Source organism: Lathamus discolor, chromosome 1 (assembly GCF_037157495.1).
Source record: "Lathamus discolor isolate bLatDis1 chromosome 1, bLatDis1.hap1, whole genome shotgun sequence".
Taxonomy (NCBI): Eukaryota; Metazoa; Chordata; class Aves; order Psittaciformes; family Psittacidae; genus Lathamus; species Lathamus discolor.
Window position 1 is genome coordinate 125,386,649 of NC_088884.1, and position 22,937 is coordinate 125,409,585.

Here is a 22,937-nt window from a genome sequence, read left to right on the forward strand (position 1 = left end):
ATATACGCTAGCACTTCTGTCTCAATAAATGGAACACTTCTATGCTGAGTGAAAGGGGTTGGGGTGTCAGATATACCAAAGTAGATGTGGCACATGATTGCATTTTTTATTTAAAATTGCAGACACTTTTGCAGAACTCAGCCTGCATTGGGAAGTAGTTTATGCTGGATGGGACATTTGGAAGTACAAACCTTTTCTTAAAAAGACACTGACAACTTTGCAATACAAGCATGTTGCTACAAGCCTGTGATCCTTGTCAGTCAGTGCTGCTGTCAGCAGCAGCAGTGATGTGACCTGCTACAGGACAGGTCACTGTACACTGGCAGCCTGCAAGACAGAGCAGGCACTGTTCTCCCCTGGTTTTTGACTGTTACTTCAAGCAGCTGCCCAAGGATGAAACTCTTACATGCACTAGCAGGAAATAAGCAGCAGATCAAGGAGCTTGGAAACAATTCATTTCGATCTCGATTCTGGTTAGTTGAAAACAGGGAGTGGCTTTCTCTCACTACCAAGGCCGCAGCTGCAGTGTTTTTTTTAACTTACCTGGTAACATCAGTCAGCTGGTTTTTAATCCCATCTGATTCTTGGTAACCCACGGCCAGGTGCAGCTGCTGGAGCCGATTTAGTGGCTTGTTTTCACGCAGAAGGGAACACTGCTGTACCTGAAGGTTTACCCCCCTGCTAGGGCAGACTCGAATTGTATACCGGCAGCAAAGAAACGGAGCTGGGAACACCCAAGTGGCCGGTTCCAACTGTACACCAACGAATGCACGGAAGGGCCGCCCCCCGCCTACCGTGTCTCTAGGAAACGTAACCTCGTAACGGCCAGCGGCGCAGTAACGCCGGCTGCCCCGGCAGCAGCGAGCACAGCACGGGCGGCACTCCCCGCGCCACCGCTTCTGCGGACCGAGGCTGCCGGACCGGCGCAGGGCTGCTGCTCAGCGGGCACCCGGCGCTGGCCGGAAGCCTCCGGCCTCACTGCCTCGGAGCGTCCCCGCTCCCGGGCGGGTGCGCCGGCGCTGCCCTGCAGCATGGTCCTCCCCTCCCACTGCCCTGCGCGCATGCGCCACCACCATCCCCTGACGCCCCCGGGGCTCGCAGCAACACAGGGATCAGGCGCCTGCCTTAGGAAAGCTTTACTGACCGCAGGGCCGCGCAGTACAACAGAGCACGGACGGACGGACGGACACACGGACACACGGACAGGGACACGGAGAGGACAGCCGCCCCGGGGCGAGCGAGACGGCTCAGGGCGCGAGCTGGTCCAGCGGCTCCTCCCGCCGGTTGGCCAAGTGCGACTGAATGATGTCGGCAAACAGGCTCCTCTGCAGCAGCGTGTAGGCCAGGGGCAGCAGCTGGCCCACCGTCTTGTGGAAGTACTGCGGGCGAGAGGGAAAACAAGAGCGGCCGGCCGTCAGTGCCTCTGCCCTCACAGCCAGCGCGCCTCCAGGCTGCGCCTGGGGCAGGCTGCGCTCTTCAGCTGCAGAACCACATACACACGGTACATCAGTAACCACCACAGCAAGGTCAAGCTGGGTTACCTCAAGGGCTGTAGGGAGACATGGGCATACGTCTTCAGCAGTACACAAGATGACAGCTATCACTAAGGCCCACAGCTGCCCAGCCTCTGGCTAAAGCCCCACATCCCGTCACACTCCACAGCTCCAGGGGATGAGGATGGTACATACAGGAGCCATTTCAGTGCTTCCGGTGAACAAGAGTATTTAGAATTTGTGACAGTTACTGTACTTGCAACCACTATTATCTCCCATCTGAGGGGGAAGAGGTTCTTTCTCATGTCTTGCACTACAGCTACAGTGTGGGTGCTCCTTCTGGCTCTGTAAGCAAGGAACAACCAGGGTCCAACCAGAACCAATAAACTCAAAGTATCTACAGACAGGCTAAAACACTGGGAACAAGCCCTGCTGCAAGCTGTGTGCGAAGCCACTGGTTTTTCTGTCTGTTTACTAAACTAGAAAAATGAAGGAAGGTTTCTCTCTTTAGAAAAGGTATTAAATTACATCTTTTTGTTTCAAACTGCTGCCTAAGATAGCTCTCAGGATATGTCACAGCACTGTGAAGACTTCATTTGTCATGGCAGGAGTTGGTCAGTGGTTAATCTCATGTGCCGAGAAGCACAAAACATCAAAGACAGGGCTTTGTCTTCATTTACTCTGCCAGCTGAAATAACTGTTGTCTTCACTGCCCCTTCTGATGCACAAAGGAATTAAGCAGCTGAAGCAGCAAGTTGCTGAAGGGTCCAAAATAAATAGGGTATCAGAGGAAAACAAAACGCATTCTCAAGCGCTGCAGGGCAAGAAACCTAAGAAACACATCGGTAATTCAACTCTGTGGAAAGATCAGAGAATTTTCCTTTGTTTCAATGGCTGAGTATTTTAACTGGTGTTTAGGACAGCTTTTTGGGGGCCTACATTTAGCACTTCAAGGTTTTCACCTTTCCACATGACACGCTGGAGCAGCCCTTAGCCAATCATGTTTTTACCAAAAGCAGCTCTTCCTCATGGGTTTTTCTATGACCAGCCATTCTTGTACAGTGATGTTGAAGCTTCTTTGTACATTATTTCCTAGGTATGGATTTATTACAGACATGGCCCTTTTCATCAGGGCAGTGGCTAACCACACACAAAAAGCATTAAGTGTAGTTTCTACATGTGACTAAGTGCTGGTAAGTCCATCAGCTTATTTATGACATCCTTAGCCAACAGAGCCAGAACAAGACACACACTGGGAAGTCTCTTACACAGCCATATGCAGCTCTCCCTGGAGCTGAGCAGCTGGCTGAGGTTCAGATTTCTCCAGCTGGGGTTACTACAAACATCAGTCTGTTTCCTAACCTAGCTAAATATAGCACTTGTGCCTACACAAGCAGTTGAGGACAGGAGGCTACAGTTATTCAATGTCTCTGGGTCAGACATTCTGCACTTTTAGGCCTTGAATGAGAACTCATTGTCTTACATCCAATCACAACAGTTATATGCTGTTAAAATGCTTGTGAATTGCAAGATTGTGCTTTCAAACAAGCAATTTTAAATTTAACATGGTATGATCTCTTAAGTGTAGCTTTTTAACCAGTCTTGACAAATTAAGAGTATTCTTGTAGACTTCCATGATTCTTAGAGACGATCATGCAAGAGTTGGGAATCAAGATCTACAACACAGAACAACTCCCAGTCCATGCACAAAAACACCAGGTAATTTTGTGACATACGATTGCTGTGGTACTCACATGTGATCCATAGCAGAACAGGTCTATACCCAGTTCATAGCCCATCCCATAGTCACATTCATCATTAGCAAACTGAACAAAGGTCAGCATTTCCTGAATGGGTGCAAAGGCCTTCAGCCTTTCATCATCAGTGGAAGCATCAACAATGGCCTTACAAATTCTCCTCAGATTAGCTGCAAAACACAAAAGGAAGAAATTCAATGTTGCACAGAGGTATTTTGTGGGGAAAACATACCTATGTGTCATACTTACATGACATCAACAGGGCACACCCTGAGCTGCTGGTAAAAGAGCTTCCCCCCTTTCCTTTGCTGCTCGTTCTTGCCCTATGCCCACCCATCCCAGTTTCCCATAAAAGAGACAAGCTTTGTGTGGTGAACTCGTGTGAAGGAACCGATTCCGGTTAGAACACTGGGAGAAGAGGAAGGATGAGAAACACATCCACAAATCCCTGAACACAGATCAGGTTTTTTGAATCTACCTCCTGCATGGCTGTGCCCATACAAAAGAGAAAAGCATCTAAACTACTCCTTCAGGAATTATTATTTCTGATTTTGCATGGTTCACTGATCGCCATCTGAGTCATTAAAAAAAAAAAAATTATACTTGAACTCGAAGTATTAAGACTTCTGCTTTTTACTCCAACCACTCATATTCTTTCCAGGAGGAAATATGTTTGGTTTTTGCATAGTGGCTTTATGACTGAGGCTTGTTCAGTAAAGCAACGAATACAGTAACCAAGATACTTACCATTTGTTTCAGGAAGTTCTCTGTATCCAACATCATTTTTGTCTACAGGAACAACTAGGCCTGCTCCATGAAATGCTTTGGTCACCACCTAAAGAGACAGGAAATGGGATACAGTGCTCCAAGTTAAAAATGTGACATAAAACTTCTCACCTTACTTAACAGCATTAACACCTGGCTGCTGGTGGTCAAACCTAAACATAGTGTCCAGGCTCCAGGACACGAAATTAATTTCATGTCCTGGAATTCCTTTATTTGTATGGAAGTTACTTTTGAGTACTGAAGTTTAAAAGAACTGCAAACTCCATTTCAGTCACATCCTGAAATAGAATCATAGAATCATAGAATAGTTAGGGTTGGAAAGGACCTTAAGATCATCCAGTTCCAACCCCCCTGCCATGGGCAGGGACACCTCACACTCAACCATGTCACCCAAGGCTCTGTCCAACCTGGCCTTGAACACTGCCAGGAATGGAGCACTCACAACCTCCCTGGGCAACCCATTCCAGTGTCTCACCACCCTAACAGGAAAGAATTTCCTCCTTATATCCAATCTAAACTTCCCCTGTTTAAGTTTTAACCCGTTACCCCATGTCTTGTCACTACAGGCCCTGATGAAGAGTCCCTCCCCAGCATCCCTATCTAGAAATCCTTGTAGTCACCTGTGTAGTACCATACTATAGTTATTTAGTCACTTCCTACTATAATTATTTCTGACAGATATGCAAAAACCTCTTACCCATATCATCCTTTATGGTTCTGCTTCCAACAGATCCAACCCAACTGTTTACAAGAATATTCACTTCACAGCAGTTTTCTCCATGCTCCCCATTCGTTATAGGTTTTTTTATTATATCCCTGGCTTTTGTTTTAATGGGAATGCCAAGCTATGGTTTACAAGAATAAAGTGTTCTGATTTAATCCTATTATTTGCAACACTTGTATTGATCTCCCCTTTCCCAAAGTTTGAGAGTGCTGAATAGCCCTGGAAATTCCTAAACAAAGCATCCCTACTGACTAGAAGGAATTAAATAAAAAAAGAAAAGAAATAAAAGAAACAAGCAAATAAATTAAGAAGTGTAACAGAACTTAATTCTCTCCAGTGGATCAGGAAAGTCATACTTTCTTATCTCTCTGTTTCATCTTCACCGTTTTTTGTTCCAGAGAGTAACCCAGCTCTTTTGCTGTTCTTGTTAGTTTTTCATCTATGTCTTTCATAATAGCAGTTTTCTTTTTATCAGTCACTTCCTTAAGTTTCTTTGACAAAAATAATCTGCAAACAGAAGAAACACGTCTTAAAAGAGCTTAACAGAAAACAAACATATAGCCTTCTAATCACTAAACCTCCAAATCTTATAATGAAGATCAGCAGTCATGGGTTTATTTATACACACAGACTTGGGAACGCAAGCCTCTTAACAACAGGAAATTAAACAAGTTTGTCACAGGTGGTACTTTGGCATTTCCCACCTTTTTTGCATTACAGTATAGTTTATGCAATCTGCAGGTGCTGAAGATTCTCCTGAACTCAGTGGCTGTTCATCTTACTATCTTAAGAACTCAGTTTGCTGCTTCAGTGCTGTACACACTATTTGTCATCCAAGTCACACACACAAATACATATTCATGAGGTTCATCATGGTGCCTTCAAAACAAATGTCCTCATTTAACTCTGCTGTACACATGGGTTCTTTTGCAGAAGCTATTCTTCAGTTACAGACACATCTGTCCTTAGAAAGCTTTCGATTTTTTTTACTGACAGCTGATGAAATCTCTTGTTTACATTCATAATGCAGGACCATGTAAACCTTCATGAATCATAGCAAATTACATGCCCACACAAATGTTACCCTGCCTCAGGTCAGAAATGGTACTTCTTGTAGCTACTCATTATACATGAAAATTACGTATTTTTATGTAGGCAAAACCAACAGCTACAAGATACTAATTTAGCACAATAGCCAGGTTTCCTTCACCACTGTTTGAGATGCCCTTTCTACTTACGAAATACTTTAACATAGCTGGTGGGCATTTTTTTTCCTATAGAGCATATCCTTGCCAATATATAAAGAATGAGATAATTAACACATTTGTAAAAACAAAACAGGCTCTAGAAGCCTATTAATGCTTTTGAGAGTACCTTAGAAATTGCTAGCATGAGCAGAAGAGTGAGGATTTCTTGAGAAAGGTAGGTAGGTAGTAAGTTAGGTGCGTTATTCATGTGTCCCAATTAATAGTTTCTCTTCCACTCTACCCTTTATTAAAAAATAAAAGGGACCTTACTTGACTGCAGCAAAGACATTATCACCAACTTGTGAAATCACACAGCTCTTCTTAGCTTCATTTGCACCAACCCACACTGGAAGCTCATCTGGAACATCCCTATTTATGAAAAAAAACCACACAAATAGTCAAGCTGTGTCCACTTCTCGTATTTCAAAGTCGGATTAATCTGCCTCCTCACCATGCTGCCGTCTCATTCAGAAACCTAACATCAAACACCCTCAGACCTAAAGCTCTAAAGCCTTACAGCACGGCTTTCAAAGGAACTTGTATCAATACATGGAGAGAGAACACACATTCCCCTTATAAGGTTTGACTTTCGCTTCCTAGGTATCATGGCAAGAGTTAAAGGTTAATGAGGGTTAGGGGCTAGTTCAATGAGTATTTAAATCTAGTCTTCAACTCCAGTATCTGTGATCCTTTTTACTACATGATACCAACCCATGTGTTAATATCCTGCTACAGGAGAGAGAGATTGTTGTTTGGTCATAGTGCAAAACTCTAAAATCTTGTCTTGTGGGAAAAAAGAGGCAAAAAAGCTACACCTAATTACAGTCCAGCAAGAGCATATATAAATACCTGAAATATCCCATGTGATACTGTGTTTTGCCATCTGCAACAAGTATAGTCTGGAATTCTGGGGGATCATAGAAGAACCTCCAATGAAGATTGAAGTCCGGATTTGTTGATTTTGCCTTTTTGTGTTTTCCAGCAAGAATATCATATGGCCCAACCAGCCTAAGTCCAACACTTGACGCAAGTGCATCTGAAAAGCAAAGCACGAAGTGGTTCACTTTCTGGTGGGTGCATATCTAAACCAAAGTCCTATGTCACTAAGATGTCAAAAGCTTCCAGAAATCCGAACAGTCAAACACTCTGTTTTGCAGACAAGGAAAGCTGAGACATGCTTCTACTCAGACAGTTTTAAGAGTTCAGTTATTATACTTCTCGTTAGTAGTGTTTAACAGCTCAGTGTCCAGATAGAGATCAATGACAAGTGGCGTCGCTCAGGAGTCCGTACTGAGATACTAACTTAGTGTCTCATCAATGACAGAAACAGTGGGACTGAGTGCACCTTCAGCAAGTCTGCTGACAACACCAAGCTGTGTGGTGCAGTGGACGTGCTGGAGGGCAGGGATGTCATGCAGAGAGGCCTGGACAAACTCAAGAAGTGGGCCCATGTGAACTTCATCAGGTTCAACAAGGACAAGTGCAAGGTCTTGCACTGGGTCAGGGCGACCCCCAGTATCAATACAGGCTGGGGGTGAAACGGACAAAGCAGCCCTGAGGAGAAAGACTTGGGGGTGATGGTTGACAAAAAGCTCAACATAAGCTGTGCGCTCACAGCCCAGGAAGCCAACTGTGTCCTGGGCTGCATCAAAAGGAGTGTGACCAGCAGGTCGAAGGAGGTGATCCTGCCCCTCTACTCTGCTCTTGTGAGACCCCACCTGAAGCACTGTGTACAGTTCTAGGGCCCCCAAACACAAGTGTAAGGTGGAGCTGCTTGAGTGAATCCAGAGGAGGCCACAAGAATGCTCAGAGGGCTGGAGCACCTCTCCTATGAGGACAGGCTGTGAGAGTTGGGCTTTTTCAGCTTGCAGAAGAGAAGGCTGGGGAGACCTTAGTGCACCCTGCTAGTTCTTAAAGGAGACCTACAAGAAATCTGTAGAGGGGCTTTTTACAAGTGCATGCGGTGACAGGGCAAGTGGGAACGTCTTTAAGCTGAAAGAGGGGAGATGCAGATTAAACGTTAGGAAGAAGTTCTTTAAGAGTGGTGGGACACTAGAACATGTGGCTGCCCCATCCCTGGCAGTGTTCAAGGCCAGGCCAGACGGGGCTTGGAGCAACCTGGTCAAATGGAAGGTGTCTCTACTCATGGCAGGGGGGCTGGAACTAGATGATGTTTAAAGTCCCTTCCAACCCAAACCAGCTTGTGATTCTGTGATTAGAAAGCATCTGAGCAGCTCCAGTTGGCCTGTCTTCAGGCTGGTTTTGAGAATGAAAGTCAGAAAATGAAAAAAGCATTTCAAAACCCACCACATGGTTTCTCAGGATCTAGTTCCTCACAAAACCTCCAAAACTGGTAGAAGTCTTCAGGCAGCTTAAGCCGATAGCATGTTTCTGCTTCTTGACGAAGACTGCCAGCAGTATCTGCCTGATTTGACCTTCTCTTTTTGATATCTCCATTTTTTTCACACTGCAGTTTAAAAAACAACAAACCCAAAGTTAATTAGTTGCCGTCAGTTCTACCAAAGGATTTTACAAAGCTTCTGTATTAAAAAAGGAGCATTAAGTCTCGCTTGTTACTTAAACCATTTATGTACTGATTAGAACATCTATTTTGGACAGATTCCCTCAAAAGTGCATTATCTGGAGACATGCACTAAACACTGCCAACTGCTGCTTTGATATTAATGGGCCAGCATAACCAACAGAAGCAGTTTTATTAGTGATTCAGAGAAATCTCCAGGAACTCGCCAACAAAGTTTTAAGTTGACAAGCAGGTTCTTTATTGAGGTGCTGGGAGACGTGGGGGTTTGCCCCTCCAAGCACCAACCAGGCTGTGACTGTATTGTCCTTAAACACACGTATTCATGAAATTACATACATTACATCACGCTTTTAGAGAAGGCCTCCTGCGTGCACATTAAAATGTGGTAGTGGGCTTTGGGACCCCTGGTGGTAATTTCTTCATCGCTTTGTTTTAGGATCGTTCTCATATCAGTAACCCCCGGGCGGTTCTGGCAAAGCTTATCTTGGCAATTTCCTTTTCTCTATAGCTGCTAACAAAGCCTAAGGTTTGGTCTTTAAGGTTACGTATTTACAACCCCTCAGTCAGCCCCATTCTTCAATTAGTTATTCAAGCAAAGGGCTAAGCATTACCAAAGTTTCATCTAAGTTCTACGTGATTTTGAAAGGACTGTTTCCAATCACACAGCAACTTGCATCCAATAAACCCATGTGTTTTACAGAGCTGGAAGTAGGGATGCTATTTTGCCACGTTTGGTTAAGTGACACTACAAAAGTATTCCAAATCTGCACTATGTGAACTACTCAATTCAGCATCTGAGCTGGTGTAATCTACAGCACAGCCTCTTAAAAGTAGCTTAAGGATTAAATAGTTTTAAAACAAGTGATGTAACATGAACAGGCTAGGAAATGATCCACCCAGGCACACGCACCACTCCGGTGGTAACCTCAACTCCTCATCCCGTGTAAGGCTCCAAGAGCTGCTGGGTCTCATTCTGCCCTTGGTGTAAAGAACATGATGATTTCCCCTGCCAGGGCAGTACAACGAGGCACATTTCACCTCGGCAGCAGGCTGCCATCAGACAGGTGGCTGCACCAGCAGCACCCGCCCCCTGCCGCAGACACGCGAGGCACCGAGGCTGTCGCTGCTCGCAGCACACGGGACGCCGCGGTGGCCAGAAGCCCGGGTACACAGGAGCGGCTCCCGCGTCGGAGAGCGACTCGCCCGGGGCTTTCCCCGGGCCGCGGGGCACGCCAGGACGAGGAGCAGAGCGGCCCAGGCCCGGCGCTCCCCCAAGGCACCCGGGCCCACGCGGGCCCCGGAGCAAGCCCGCGGCCCCCTCACGCCGCCCCCGCCCCGCGCCCGCCGCCCACGGCCACCTGCTGCCCGGCCGGGCCCGCCGCGCCGCGCGCCCGCCGCTTCCCGACGCCTCTCATGCGCCCGCCCCGCCGCTTCCGAGGTCGCGCCCCCGCAACTCCGCGCGTGCGCAGGGCGGCGAGGCGTGGGCGCGCGCGCGCAGTGTGCCGGTAACGGGCGCCGGGGGGGGGGGGGGGGGGTGGAGCGGGTCGGTGGCGGGGCGCCTCGCGGCAGGGTGAGCAAGCGCCGTTAGGACGGCGGTGCGCAGCTCTGTATGTGCGCATCGGCGCCTGCGCGGAGCTGCGAGCGAGAGGAGGAGGGGTAGTGCGGGCGCGGCGGTGTGGGCCCCGGCCCGGAGCAGGCACCGCGGCGTCTGAGCGGGGAGAGAAGGAGCGCGGTTAGCTCCCGATGGCGCACAGCAGCCGTGTGTCCTCAGGGGTAGGCTCGGTCACCTCAGGGCTGCCCGTAGACACTGTCAAGACTGGAATATTTTTTTTTACCCTAATTACATTACGTGTGGTTCCTGTAATACAAGTTCAGTTAGTATATTGGGGCGAGACACAGATAAAAAGTTACCTGAATCAGATGGAATGGTTCACTTCAGAACTAAAGGTATACAAAAGAGGGGAAGCGATACTAGTTCTCAGTACACAGGAAAAGGAGGGGAAAAGACCCCAAAACAAAGCCCAGGCCTCTCAGCCTCCTCTTCAGCATTTGACAGCTGCCAGGAATGTAAAAATGTCATTGTGTAATTTCTGTTCCAATAAGCAAATCGAGGCAGCAGTGTGTAACATGCAGCAAGTGGGACACACTCCTCAGTTTAGAAAAGCACATGATCATATTATGCAACTTCCTCTCAATTTAAGTATACTGCTGAAGTGCTTTGCATAGGAAAAGGCCTCGAACACCAATAGCACAGGAGGCAGTGGGAAGCTGGTTATATATAGACCTTCACTTTCTTGTTTCAGTAATTTGGATTGCAGTGGGTATGTTTAAAGAAGCATAAGCTACAGGAATTCTTTCTGGTATGCAGTGTGTGTTCAGCAAAGATGCATATATGGCATAAATTCAGTGGTTTTATCTTGCAGTCCATTAAAGCTGTAAATACTTGCAGAATAGACTATTAGCTTAGGTCTAGGAATAAGATGTAGCGCCTTTGAAAACCACTGCTGACATCGAGAGTTATATGACCAACACAAAAGCTTGGTAATTTTAAGGGCATCTATGACATCACTATCAAGTACTAATACGCAGCATTCACAGGAGACTTGATCCTGATTGATGATGTTATTTCCTGTATGTAGAAAGAACTAGGCACTTCTTAGAAACCATGGGTTGATACTGTGTGGATGCAGGACAACCAGTGACAAAATGGGCTCCTTCAGCTGGAAGGACTGTTGTTTAAATCTACATATTAAACTGTTTTCTTACTGAAATCGTGCACACATAAGAAAGGAATATTAAGATTCAAATTCAAACCTTAAGGGATGGATTATGTTTCATCACCTGAGGTTAAGCAGAAATGAGCAGACACCCCAAGCTAATTTCCTTCCTGAAAAGCATAAGAAGTAGTGCCCTGAGGTTTCTTTGGGAAAAGAATTTCCAGTGTTCGTCTCACTTCGTGATTTCTAGTGCCTTAACTGTAGTGGAGGCTACACAAAATGGCACCAGAAGGAATGACATCTTCCTCAGCAGCTTGGTGGAAAGTGTTCTAGAACAAAGGCATACCTGCCCCAGCCTCAGCGCAAGTATTATTACATGCCCAAACTTGCTTTGCACAAATTCCAGCCTCATGCAGCAAATGGGATCACCATTTGCAAATGCAGCAAATGGACACCACCAGTATTTTCCAGCTCAGTATTAAAGCTAAGAAATTCCACGTTCTGTCACCCGTTACTATTTCAGGATAAGCTTTTCCCCTATTGCAAGTTGAGGTTAATTCCGTAATTAACCTATAGGTTTGCAGATGCTTATCACGCCCTTCTGTTCTCTCAGGGTTTACTGAAAGAAACCCTTTGCACAAACATTAGAAGTGACATGGGAAGGATAGCCCAAGCATGCCTTACCCCAGAGTCTCAAGTGTGTGTTCCTGCTACAAAACAAGTAGATGAAGTCAGCATGACAGCTTCTACCTTTATTTTAGGTCAGTAAGAAAACAGAACATTTTTGTAGGTGGAAGACTTTGAAAACTTCAGATCGACTTTTGTTTCTGAAAATATTTTGCATTATACCTTTGAGAGACAAGTAATGGAAACATGAAATAAACTTGTAGTGGCCCCATTTTAGGTATGCTGATATCTCACAAGGCAAAGCTATGCTGGCAAAATGCAAGTGAACCAGAAGAATACTCGTGTTGGTTTATTCTTAATATCAGTGTCCAGGCTCAACAGCCAAACGTGGAGTGCCTTTACAACTTCACAGAAGACACCTCCTGTGAGTTTATTGATCAGTTGATTAGCAGGGTTTTTATTTGGTGTTCTTTTCTCCACACAAGCTATTAAAGTCTGAGAGCCTGCAGTGTTGTGATACTCCAGGGGAGAAAGACAAGATCTAAGAGGGGAAGATACTAAAACCTCTCCAGCTGAGGAACTCAGTCTCTCACACTTCCCAGGCAGGTGCCCTAGCCACTAGATTACTGGTTGAGAGTAGCAGTGTTTTGCCATATTTAAGGTAAAATGGGCTTTAAAAAATATTATATGTATGTGTATATGCTATAACTTACAATCCTTTCACATAGGTATCTTCCAACCAACTTTGGAATGAGTACTTTGAGAGAAATAGGTAATAAAATGGTCAGTTGCCTCATCCTATCCAGACAGGCTCGAAATATGAGGCAGTTAGCTTGATTCCATTAAGATCATGTTGGTGGTTGTGTTCAGAAAACTAATTTTGCATGTTTGAGGTTAGATGTATCTAGTGCCAGGTAGAAGCTGATAAGACATTTTCAGTTCAGCAGTTTTGAGGTTAAGTACACAGGTTATGTTTTTAACCCTTTCATTTACTCTTCAGTTAAGTCCATCCTCATCAGTTCACTGAAATTTGGAAACAGACTGTTGGGTGCCACAATACGAGTCCTTAGAAGATAAACTAAGATTTGGAATGATTATTCTGTGTGCTATATAATTTTTTTTCCTCTGTGAAGAAGTAACTCCACCTGTGTGCATTTACCTCCAAACAATTGGTTCTCACTTTTCAAGCCCTAGATTTGAAAAGCATGTATAATTTGATATCAGTAGGCATACTGTCATTCATTCTGTTAACAACCTGTAAGGCTGTAACATGGAAGACTTTCTATGACAAAAGGTAAGCAGCTGAAGCAGAGTTTACAATACAGTAGTTTAAAGCCTCCTCCTTCAAACTAGTAAATATAGCCTCCTATGTCTGTACCATCAGACTTCTGAATCAGGATAAAAGGAGATTCTCTCAAGAGATTAATCTGCCAAGTAGCTTTATCAAGCTTTAAAGCTGTCCGTATGATTAGTCCTACAAAGAAAAATTACCTTTTTTTTCTTTTTAATTTACAACTTTATAGTAACAGATTTTGCGAGAAACCACAGATCTAGAGTCTGTTGTCTTGAAAGGAAGCTTTTCAGACCTGCTTTCTCAACTGCTAGGGTAGATACATCTTGTGTACACATTTAATTTGCCCTCTGAGGTCACCAAAACTGTAGTTTGTCAGTTTCCAAGATTATGGCTTAATATCCAAAGTTACCAAAGTACGCCCCATACTATGACAGAGTCTCAGTTCTTAATTTCAGAGTTTTATAGCTATTGTGAAGAAAGCCTTCATGACTTAAAAGCCCAAGTGAAAGCTTTATCGGCTAGTAGATACCAAAGAGAAGGAAGAACGACTTGCAAAGTTGTTGAAATTCAGTTTATCCTTCCTCACTGCCATTCACTGATTGTTATGCTCATAGCCTTCCTCCAGAGTTGACTGTTTTCCTCCCACCCCTTACAAAGGTCAGATTTGTTTTTCTCACATGTGGAAAAACATCAGAAATAAACTAAGCTATGCAATCCAGATATTCCAGAGACTTATATTCAAGGACAGAGATCTCTGCGAGATACAGTAAAGTCTACTTTACATTAGCAGTATGATGTGGTGCAGTCGGTTCTGTTTTTCCCTACCCTGCTGTATATGCAACTGAAAGGTAGCTGTAAATATATAAATTTTACTTTCTGTTTCAACTAATTTTTGCCAGACCATGATACTGCATTTTTCTTGCCACAAGAGGGAGCCATTTAAATTCTTGTCGTTAAAAAGGCAGTTGATGAACGAAGGCAAACCAAATAGTATCTTAATACATGATTGGCCACGTTGATGTCCTTTTATACCATTCGGTATAACCCCTTTAAAAGTAGACAGCTTGTTTCTGAACACGAGATAGTTTAATCTTACTCTAAGTAATCCCAGCATGTGTAGTTGTGGTTGTGTATGTGTCAGCTGTTATGCTGGTGTCATACAGAATGCAATTTGGCACAAATGCAGCAAAATGATGCTGTTTTAAAACAGTTTTAATACTGCACTTTAAGTGAAGATCTGATTCTTAACGACTTGCTTTAAAAAAAAATCGCCAGCAGTCTTCTCAGGTTAAGCTTTAAATAATTCTCAAATCACACAGAGCTTCTGTTCCTTGGGTTATTAGCCTCTGTAGGGGAGCTCTGTGTTTTCAGGTTCAGAGGAGGACACATCCTCCCTTCCACCAAAATAAGGATGAGTGGAAGCTGTGGACACATTCAATGTCAAAGACAAGATTTGCCTCCGGGAAGGTTGGGAGTGAGTAGCGCTGCAGCAGACCGCAAAGACACACAGTGCCTCTGCTGAGTCACCACCTCATTGCTGCCTGTGCTGACGGGTTGTCCTGGATCCCCGCCAGCTCCCCTTGCAATTCTGCAGGGTAGGCTATATACATCAGGATGAATGAAAGAAGAAAGTACAGTAGGAGGTGGTGGAGAAAAAGTAATGTCACTGGGAAAAAATAAGAAAGCTCATCAGGATACTGCAGGACATATCTCCTGAGAAATCCTGAAGGCTCCAGGTTGCTTTTACTGTGAATGTTTAGGACAGAATGAGTGAAGATACACAGTAGTCTTGCTGTGAAAGCACTTGTACTTAGTTATATATATTAGTATAGAGATCAATATTATTTTGGCATCAGTTCAGTGAGCCTTGCAATAGCTACTTTTGACAAGAATGCAAACTCACAGCTTGGTACTTCTGTAATCCAGCATTTTGAACCACTGTTTGAATCTGGCAGCTAGCAGCGGACTATTAATTTAAGGTGGCAGTAGTACTTTGCTGAAAGCCAAACTTACTTCTTTCTGCTCCATTTTGATTATAGGGAAACCATCCTGCTCACATAAATTAGGACTTGGAACACAGAATATCTGTGCTATTCTCCAGTTAAATAACTTGTTAGTCCTGCAGTTGTGTAGAACTGTGATTTATGTAGGACCATTTGCTGAACCTACCAGTTACATTAGCCATAAACATATAATACTGCAAGCTGCGTAGCTTACTTGGAAGCACAACTGTTTATGTTCAAAGGAGCAGCGAGGCACAGTTCAGCTGCATGTATTATCCCAGGAAGGTAGAGTCTTCCTGTAAGAATCTACTCCTCTAAAGGGCTGCTAGTGTGAACACCTCTCCAAAAATGTTTTCCCCCAACAAAGCAGAACCTTTGAGTTAGTAGGTCTAATCCAATTTTACTTCTGGTAGGATAGTTTTTTTGAGTCAAGTAATCTAGGTACAAGATTAATTTTTCTAGTTATGGTTTTTTTTTTGTCATTTATGGGTATCATGCTTCTTTTAATCTGTCATTTTTAACCTTAAAACCTTCCCTGCATATGTACAAAATACAGCATACAGACAAGGAAGATAAAAGCATGTACAGTCAAATGGGTGCCACTGGAGGCAATAAGTGAAAAAAAAAAAAAAATAAAAATCAATCTTTGGTCCAATACAGAAAAATAAAAGTATAACAGCAAGGCTTTGTCCTGGCATATAAAACAATTCACATTCTGCTGTCACCAGATGTTAGGGTGACAGTCAGTACAAATAATGAAACAATATGCATTCACCAAGTGTTGATTGATGACATTAACATTTCATCTAGTATATAGGGCTTGGTTTCCTCCCCCAACAGACAGTGGGGTGAGGGGGTGGAAAACAGTGGCTCCGAGTCATTTCAGCTTGGGCTACAGTGAGTCAGGAGGCAAGCAACTCAGCTTGATTTCTTCTTTTTTCCTCAGGATCTAAAGTTGCCCAAGTTGATTATATTCCTATTATCCGGTCTTTAGAAACAGACACTTGCTGGCTATAACTGGCTGACTGGCAAGACTCCTTTAGGAACAGGGTAAATCCATTTTTGGATTTTAACTTCCTGAGAGGAAGTAGTTTACATTCACAGATAAACCATTCTCAAATAGTAACTTTTGTAGCCATTACTGCTGTGAGAGTCCCCAAATCTAGAGTATTTGGTAAACAGTTTAGGGTGAAAAATCCAATTATATTTAGCGGCTTCTGTAAGAAATGTATCTTTTTGCATTTTTCTTGACACCTTAGCATACACAAAGTATTTAAAGGAAAAAAAGCTGGGGTTAGCATACTTTAGTGCTGCCTCTAAGATTCATAACATTGACTTTGGAGTTGTGCTCATATTTAAGGCTTTTCCCTCAGATCTACTTGGTTGTTTCCATTCCATATGGTTTCTAGTGCAACAGTACAGTAGGTTTCTGCTGTTGACTTTTAGCTAGTAGCACAACCTGGTGTATTCTCACTGTGCCATTCTCAGCTAACAGCTTCAGTGCCTAGAGCTGTGTTGCATTAGCACAGTCTGTTCCCAAATAAGTTAGCTTTCCTGTCATAGACAGGAAAGCATGACTAGTTCAGGTGCAGCACTGTGCTGGCACAGCTCTAGCATTTTCGGTTCTGTACACGTCACAGGTAGCACTGGCAATAGATTCAACTTTGTTTTCTGTCATCCCATTTCCATTCACCTGTCTTGGTACTATAAACTACCATAAACAAGTGCCACAGCAGCAAAATATGTGTAAAGCCCTGGTTATAGCATATTTTAATGACAATAGTACTGTTTAATGCAGGTTATGCCCAGCATCAGCAAATAATCCTCTTCTCATCAGGATGTGGTGGGAGAAAGTAGAACCTGGCATCCCCCCTTGATGCAGACCTGCTGCAGCCCAGGGCTTGATGCTGCTTTCACATCACAGCTGAATCTGCCCTTAATACAGTAACTGAATTACTACAGACTCCACTGGGAAGCTGCAAATGCAGCATGTCTAAAAGACCAGGCCCTCACACCACAAGAGACTTAAATGCTTCCTCAGCTGCAAGGAGCAAACATATTTCTTACTCGTATTTTAGCCAACATTTTCTAAGGCCCAAAACTTTCTGTACAGATATGCAAAATATATGCAAGTTATTTACAGAGCTCTAGTGTCAACACTAACAAAAAAACCCACAACCCCCCAAAAAACCCTAAAACAAAAACGCAAACAAAAGGTTAATAGCCCCAAGAGACAGTGAGTGCTGCTTTCACAATAGGATTTGCTCTTCAGCATCATCGATGTTTCCTGTTGACACTTTGTAAAGTTAAGTTTTGTCTTTGCTGGTATGTACTACTTTCCATAAGCCACAAACACCCATAGCTCTTAGTTTTGGTATACTCATGAATATCCCTAATCACTGCATTTCATCATCTACCCATAGCAGTGTGCCAGCTTTGCAAGCCACCAACTTAATTACCAGCACAGTACAAACTTTTAAGTGTTGGGTTGTTGGTTTTTTTTTGTTTGGGTTTTTTGGGGTTTTTTTGTTTGTTTGTTGTGGGGGGGGGTTTGGTGTGGGTTTTTTTTTTTGTGGTGGTTTTTTGTTTGGTTCATTGTGGGGTGTTTTTGGCTTTTGATGGGTTTTTTGGTTTGTTTTGGGTTTTTTTTCCATAAGGTACTAGCAAAAAAAATACACATGCTTTGCCTCTGTCCTGGAAGCTAATGTGCCACCCCTTCTAGGGACTCCCAAGTTTAACAGTTAGTATGAGCTAGCCAAGATGGCTTTAGAGAAAATACCTCTGTGCCTCCCCAGATTCCAAAATAAGAAAAAGCATTTAAAAAAAGACCTCCAGTTAGCAAAAAAAACCAAATCAAACAACAACCCACCAAAAAAGAAACACCTCACACCACTACCAAAAATCACTAAACAAATACTACCCCACAAAAAGCCAAGATAATGAGGAGTCTCATGAGGTACTGCATAGATGCAACTCTCCACATCCAGAGAGATCAGTTTTCTAGTTTAAAGACCAGCAACTATCTTATGTTTATCATCGACTTCAACACTTACAACAAACAGCAAGACCCTCCAACTTGCATCACTGAACTACAGGGCAGTAGTTCTCTCTTCACTCCTTTTGCTTCTTATTCTGTATTTACACCAAAAATACTACTTGATAATTAGCATTTTCTATTTTTAAGATACTTTTAAAGCTTAAGAACACTGGTTACAAAATAATTCAGTGAACAAGACATTTTTATGTTATATTTAGAGCCAGTTGCTACAGTTCAGCCACATAACCCAGCTCTTACCATTCAGCTGCCTCACAGCTTAAGTATTTTTTTCATATTTCATAAAGAAGTCCAACCAGCACTCCATCTCAACACAACCCAGCTAGTACCACTACCAGTCAGCAGCTATTGCTTTCTTAGCAAAAAGATAAATACACCAGCTATTGTTAGACAAAGCTCTCCATTTTTCCACTGTTTTCAGAGCAAAATGGAATAAAACCTCTTAAAAATTATTCACCCCAGCAGATTAAAAAAAACAAGCAACTGTAAATGAAAAAGCTTACCATTGTAAGGCAGAAAAAGCCCAATGTCTACTGAAGCTTGTGACTCTATGGAAATAACTGTGTGACTTCTTCTTAAAAGGCTTGTGCTCTTACCTACATGTGCTCTTACCAAGGTGTCAGCATTGGCTGATGAGTTGCAGGATCTCAGCTGTACCTGCTCCCTGACCATTTAACCCCTGCATTTCTGCTTCCAGTTTTCAGCAGGTGTAACTGGGAAAAGTAGGTTTAAGGTTTTGAATTGTTTAGCAGCATCCAGCTTAAGGAATTTGTAGTGCCCCCAGAAATTTAGTATAACTTGCCGTAGCTGCTTTTTTCCTGCATAATTTCCATATTTTTCCCTTACTTGTTTCTGTTTTTTTTATTTACCCCATCTGTTTTTGGTTGCCTATTAGAAGAGATAACAAGTGTAGAATTTCCTCTGAAAAAGAAAGGGAGGAAGCTAGGCAGGGACCTCATCATAGAAAATGTACTCATCAGTATGCCAGTTGCAAGTCCTTTATTTGTTTTTGTTACACTGCCAGGGCTAGCTTAAAGAATAGAAGTACTTCTTATATTGGTTCTATCATTCAAATAGTTCTGTGACACTACAGGAAACTAATTAAGGAAAAGGATAGTACTGAAAAGCAGTAAATAGGGGATGGATGTTGCAAGTAGGACTTGTAGGAACTCTTGCTGAACTACTGCTTTTGCTATAATTAGACCATGGTGCATTGTTCTCTTATGTTGATGCGCTCTTACCAAGCTATCAGCATTGACTGATGGATTGCAGGGTCTCAGCTGTAAAGAAATAAATCTTGGATATTACAAATACATTCCAAACCCTACTTTCTAATGCAAACTGTTTAAAGTCTCAGTGTCTTTAAAGTGTCTGTCTACCCATTTTAGCACCTAAATACACCATTTAAGCAATATGCTCAGTTTCTATCATCAGTCATGTATAAAGCCCTCATGGTGTTGATGCAGCCTACAGCGTGGAATTTAAGCTAAAATATCAAGCATCCTAAAATCAAACTCTCTTTTGCTAGAAAAGTTTGGATCTCTGATACCTTCTGCAAGGTTCTAGGAACCTGAATTGTAGGTTCAATATACCTTTCAGGATCAGACTTCTGTAAGCAAACTCATCACTCATCATTATGGGTTTTGCAGCAGTTTGTAGTTCCAGCAATATAATAAACATGAATTTTAAAAGAAAACCAAACTACAGTATATAGCAACATGAATGAAAAAGTCCTTGTATAGTCATTGACTCCATCTCTTGTCTTTGTTTCATTCTCAAATGTAATTCTCACAGAGGTCAGCATTTTACAAGGACAGTTTTTGCAGTTTTCAAAAAACTAAAACATGGTCATTTTTCATTACTTTATCATCTCTGTGATATCTAAGCAGAACATAGGGCGTAAGCATAGTGCCTCCTAACAGAATTCAAAATGCTAAAATTGTTTTCTGCTGGCTTCCTGTAGTATTTTACTCGAAGTCTTCCATGAACTTACTTCCCTGATCATCATCAAAACACTGCTGTGGTCAGACAAGGAAGGGATGTCCTCTGGAATGGTAAACTATATGGTGTAATTAATCCCTTAAACAGGTTACAATCAGTGGTTTAAGAAGTTGGCAAAATGTGAACTGCAGAAAGTATGCGTAACAATGTTGTGAACATAGGATAGGGAGTTATTCAAAGCTTTGAGCAGTTGCAGAAGTTGAGGGACTTAGGTACACATAAACAAGAAATGATTCCAGAGGTATTACTGCCACACCCAGAAATATTCAACCATACGGATATCCCAGGGCCGCTGTTCACATCCATGCAATGTCATTCCAGAGAGATGCATTGAGTAGTGGTAGTTAATTCCAGCATATTTAAAAATGCTATATGATACACCTTACTGTATGTGAGCATCATGTTATGATCAGTAATTATTTTAATTGCCTAAGAAAGAATGTAGGCATCTATACTTTAGGATGTTGTAGCAAAACCTCTTGTTCTGATGTGTAGAGACTCCCTTGACTTTCAGCTGACCAGCTAGCATTAAGCCATTGAATGAAATAGAGTACAGTTTTTGTCAAACACTATGATTATATATAAGTGTGGAATAATATCACAGAAACCCTGTAGTAAAGCACTTGCTGTGTATGCCTGGTTAAAGAATAGGTCAAGAGTATTTTTTGTCATTCAAAGGACTGGTCCAATCAGCTGGGTTCCTAAGAAAAACCTGTAAATTAGTCTTCTTAATACTATACAGACTTTTTACTAGGACAGCAGTGTTTACTGTTAGCGGCCAAATTTGATGGAAATACCAATCGGGATAATAACCAAGAATCCAAAGGAGACCGATTGGGCCGAGAAGACTGCAGTGTCTTAAATGACTTAATTGACTTATTAGTGACTTATTTCTTAAGTCAGATCTAAGGAGAACCTGGAGATTTAGACTTGCAGTTCAGATGGGAGTTGGAGGTAGAACAAAGTACCTGCTTGAAACTCATCTTTGTCATTAAAACCATTCTCTAGTCCCCACCTTGCCCTGATGGTCTGACTGCTAAGAGGTTTCTAGTAGCTGGTGCAGCCCAGCACTGCTGTCTGCATAGTGATTCTTGAACAGCAGAATGTTCAAGATCTGTGGAGTAGGCACTCTATGAAAAGCTTGCCATTTACATAAATTTTCCTCAGTATTTCTTTTAATTTTGCCCAACAGGGCAGGCAGGGACTCCTGTACAAAGCAGGCTTCATGCTCAACCAATTATGTGAGAGGCATTACAAAATTATATCAAATTTGACCTGTAAACTTTCTAACAAGCTATTGTTTAACTTCATGATTGTCTTCTCATATCTTTCATTAATATATGAGCTTTGCTTTGTGATATGACTAATATATTTTTCCTCCACTCCCATCACATTTCAGGAGACATTGTATATAAAAGTTTTTTAATTTACTTCATTGGCGGGGGGGGGGGGGGAATATTAAAAATCCCGAATGAGTCAACTAAAGCAGCAGAAACATAATTTTAAATAGGCAGGATCATGACACAGTTATCACGGTGTGTACATACACTTGAAAACAGCTATAAGGCACAACAGCAGACAGTTGTGTTTGCCCTACAGTTGAGTGCACACTCATCATATTAGCAATTATATGCATAGTATCATAATCCTAATCCATGGGTTTTGCAGTATGAGGCAAAATCCCACATGCACAAAATGGACAGTTCTGTTGCAAGAGAAATTAAGAATTTAAATACAGAATTTATATTTATTTTTCTTTAAAATAAAGCGTGGTGATTTAACCTGATGGCTGTTCATGGTAATTGGAGACAAGCAGTTCTATATGAAATGAAGTTCTATAAATCAGAAAGAGCATTATTCTCTTATCTTAGTTTCATCTTCTCTAAAGCAAATAAAATGGCAGCATTTCTGACTAAGAATAGTACTTATCAGAGATTCTTAAATCAGTTTGTTATCACAAGATTAATTAGTGCCATCATTTTATTCTTCAGTAATTAAGTAAGCAATTTGTAGCTAATTGCCATCTCCTTGCTTTTCTCAGGAATCCTTCCCCAGGATGGGTTTTTTCTTTCTGCCTGTATGATATTGCCTCTAATGGGATGCAGCACAGCTGTTGAATGAGTCCACGAGCTTTTGGAAAAAAGTGCGTAAATGATGTGGTATCTGGCATTTCCTACACACATATAGTCAGTGCATGTAATCTTATTTCCATGTGATTTATCTATTTCCTTTCTCCTATTCAGTCCTGACAGTAGCTTTAGAGTTCACCTGTTTCGCAAATGGAAAGCAGATTACACTTTGTGGGAGCCGTAATTCAGTGGAGAATGTGAGTATCCCATTGGAATAGATAGAATAAGATGGAAAGTGAAAGTTCATTGCATCTAGCTTTGAACCAAAATGTGTTCTGTCACTTTAAATGAATGGCTTTACTTGGGGTCCATCATGAGCAAAGAAAGTTGTCATGGAAACCTTGATGGGGTAATTACTATCTGGGCAGAGCAATAAGGCCCCAGAGACTGTGTAATCAGGTGGCCATTTATTCAGGAAGACTTGGGCTTCTGTCTAGTAGAGGAGTTGGAATTGGTTGATTAAAGGAAAGCTGCTCTAGTAGGATCCAGTAATGAGATACAAGCATTTTTCTATGTCTCTCAAAGACAATTACTGTGTGGCACTTTGATTTATTCACTGGTA

At 42.6% G+C, this 22,937-nt stretch overlaps 1 protein-coding gene and 1 long non-coding RNA gene across 3 annotated transcripts; one reads left to right on the forward strand and one right to left on the reverse strand.

The window, feature by feature from the left end:
* Positions 1–1,121: 1,121 nt before the first annotated feature.
* On the reverse strand, positions 1,122–18,842 carry LOC136021799 (histone PARylation factor 1). Of its 2 annotated transcripts, none has more exons than XM_065694407.1 (8): positions 18,749–18,842; positions 8,315–8,474; positions 6,857–7,043; positions 6,278–6,376; positions 5,117–5,267; positions 3,998–4,085; positions 3,248–3,420; positions 1,122–1,379 (listed from the first exon to the last, which is right to left on the reverse strand). In XM_065694407.1, the coding sequence occupies exons 1-8, from the start codon at positions 18,749–18,751 to the stop codon at positions 1,248–1,250; spliced, it is 993 nt and encodes a 330-aa protein (XP_065550479.1). In that variant the 5' UTR covers positions 18,752–18,842; the 3' UTR covers positions 1,122–1,247. The 2 variants fall into 2 exon arrangements, with proteins under 2 accessions (XP_065550479.1, XP_065550470.1); XM_065694398.1 differs by lacking the exon at positions 18,749–18,842 and adding an exon at positions 9,908–10,015.
* On the forward strand, positions 9,914–22,569 carry LOC136021807 (uncharacterized). The gene is made up of 3 exons (XR_010615890.1): positions 9,914–10,054; positions 22,288–22,389; positions 22,490–22,569. It is a non-coding gene; the product is annotated as an uncharacterized LOC136021807 (long non-coding RNA).
* Positions 22,570–22,937: the final 368 nt, after the last annotated feature.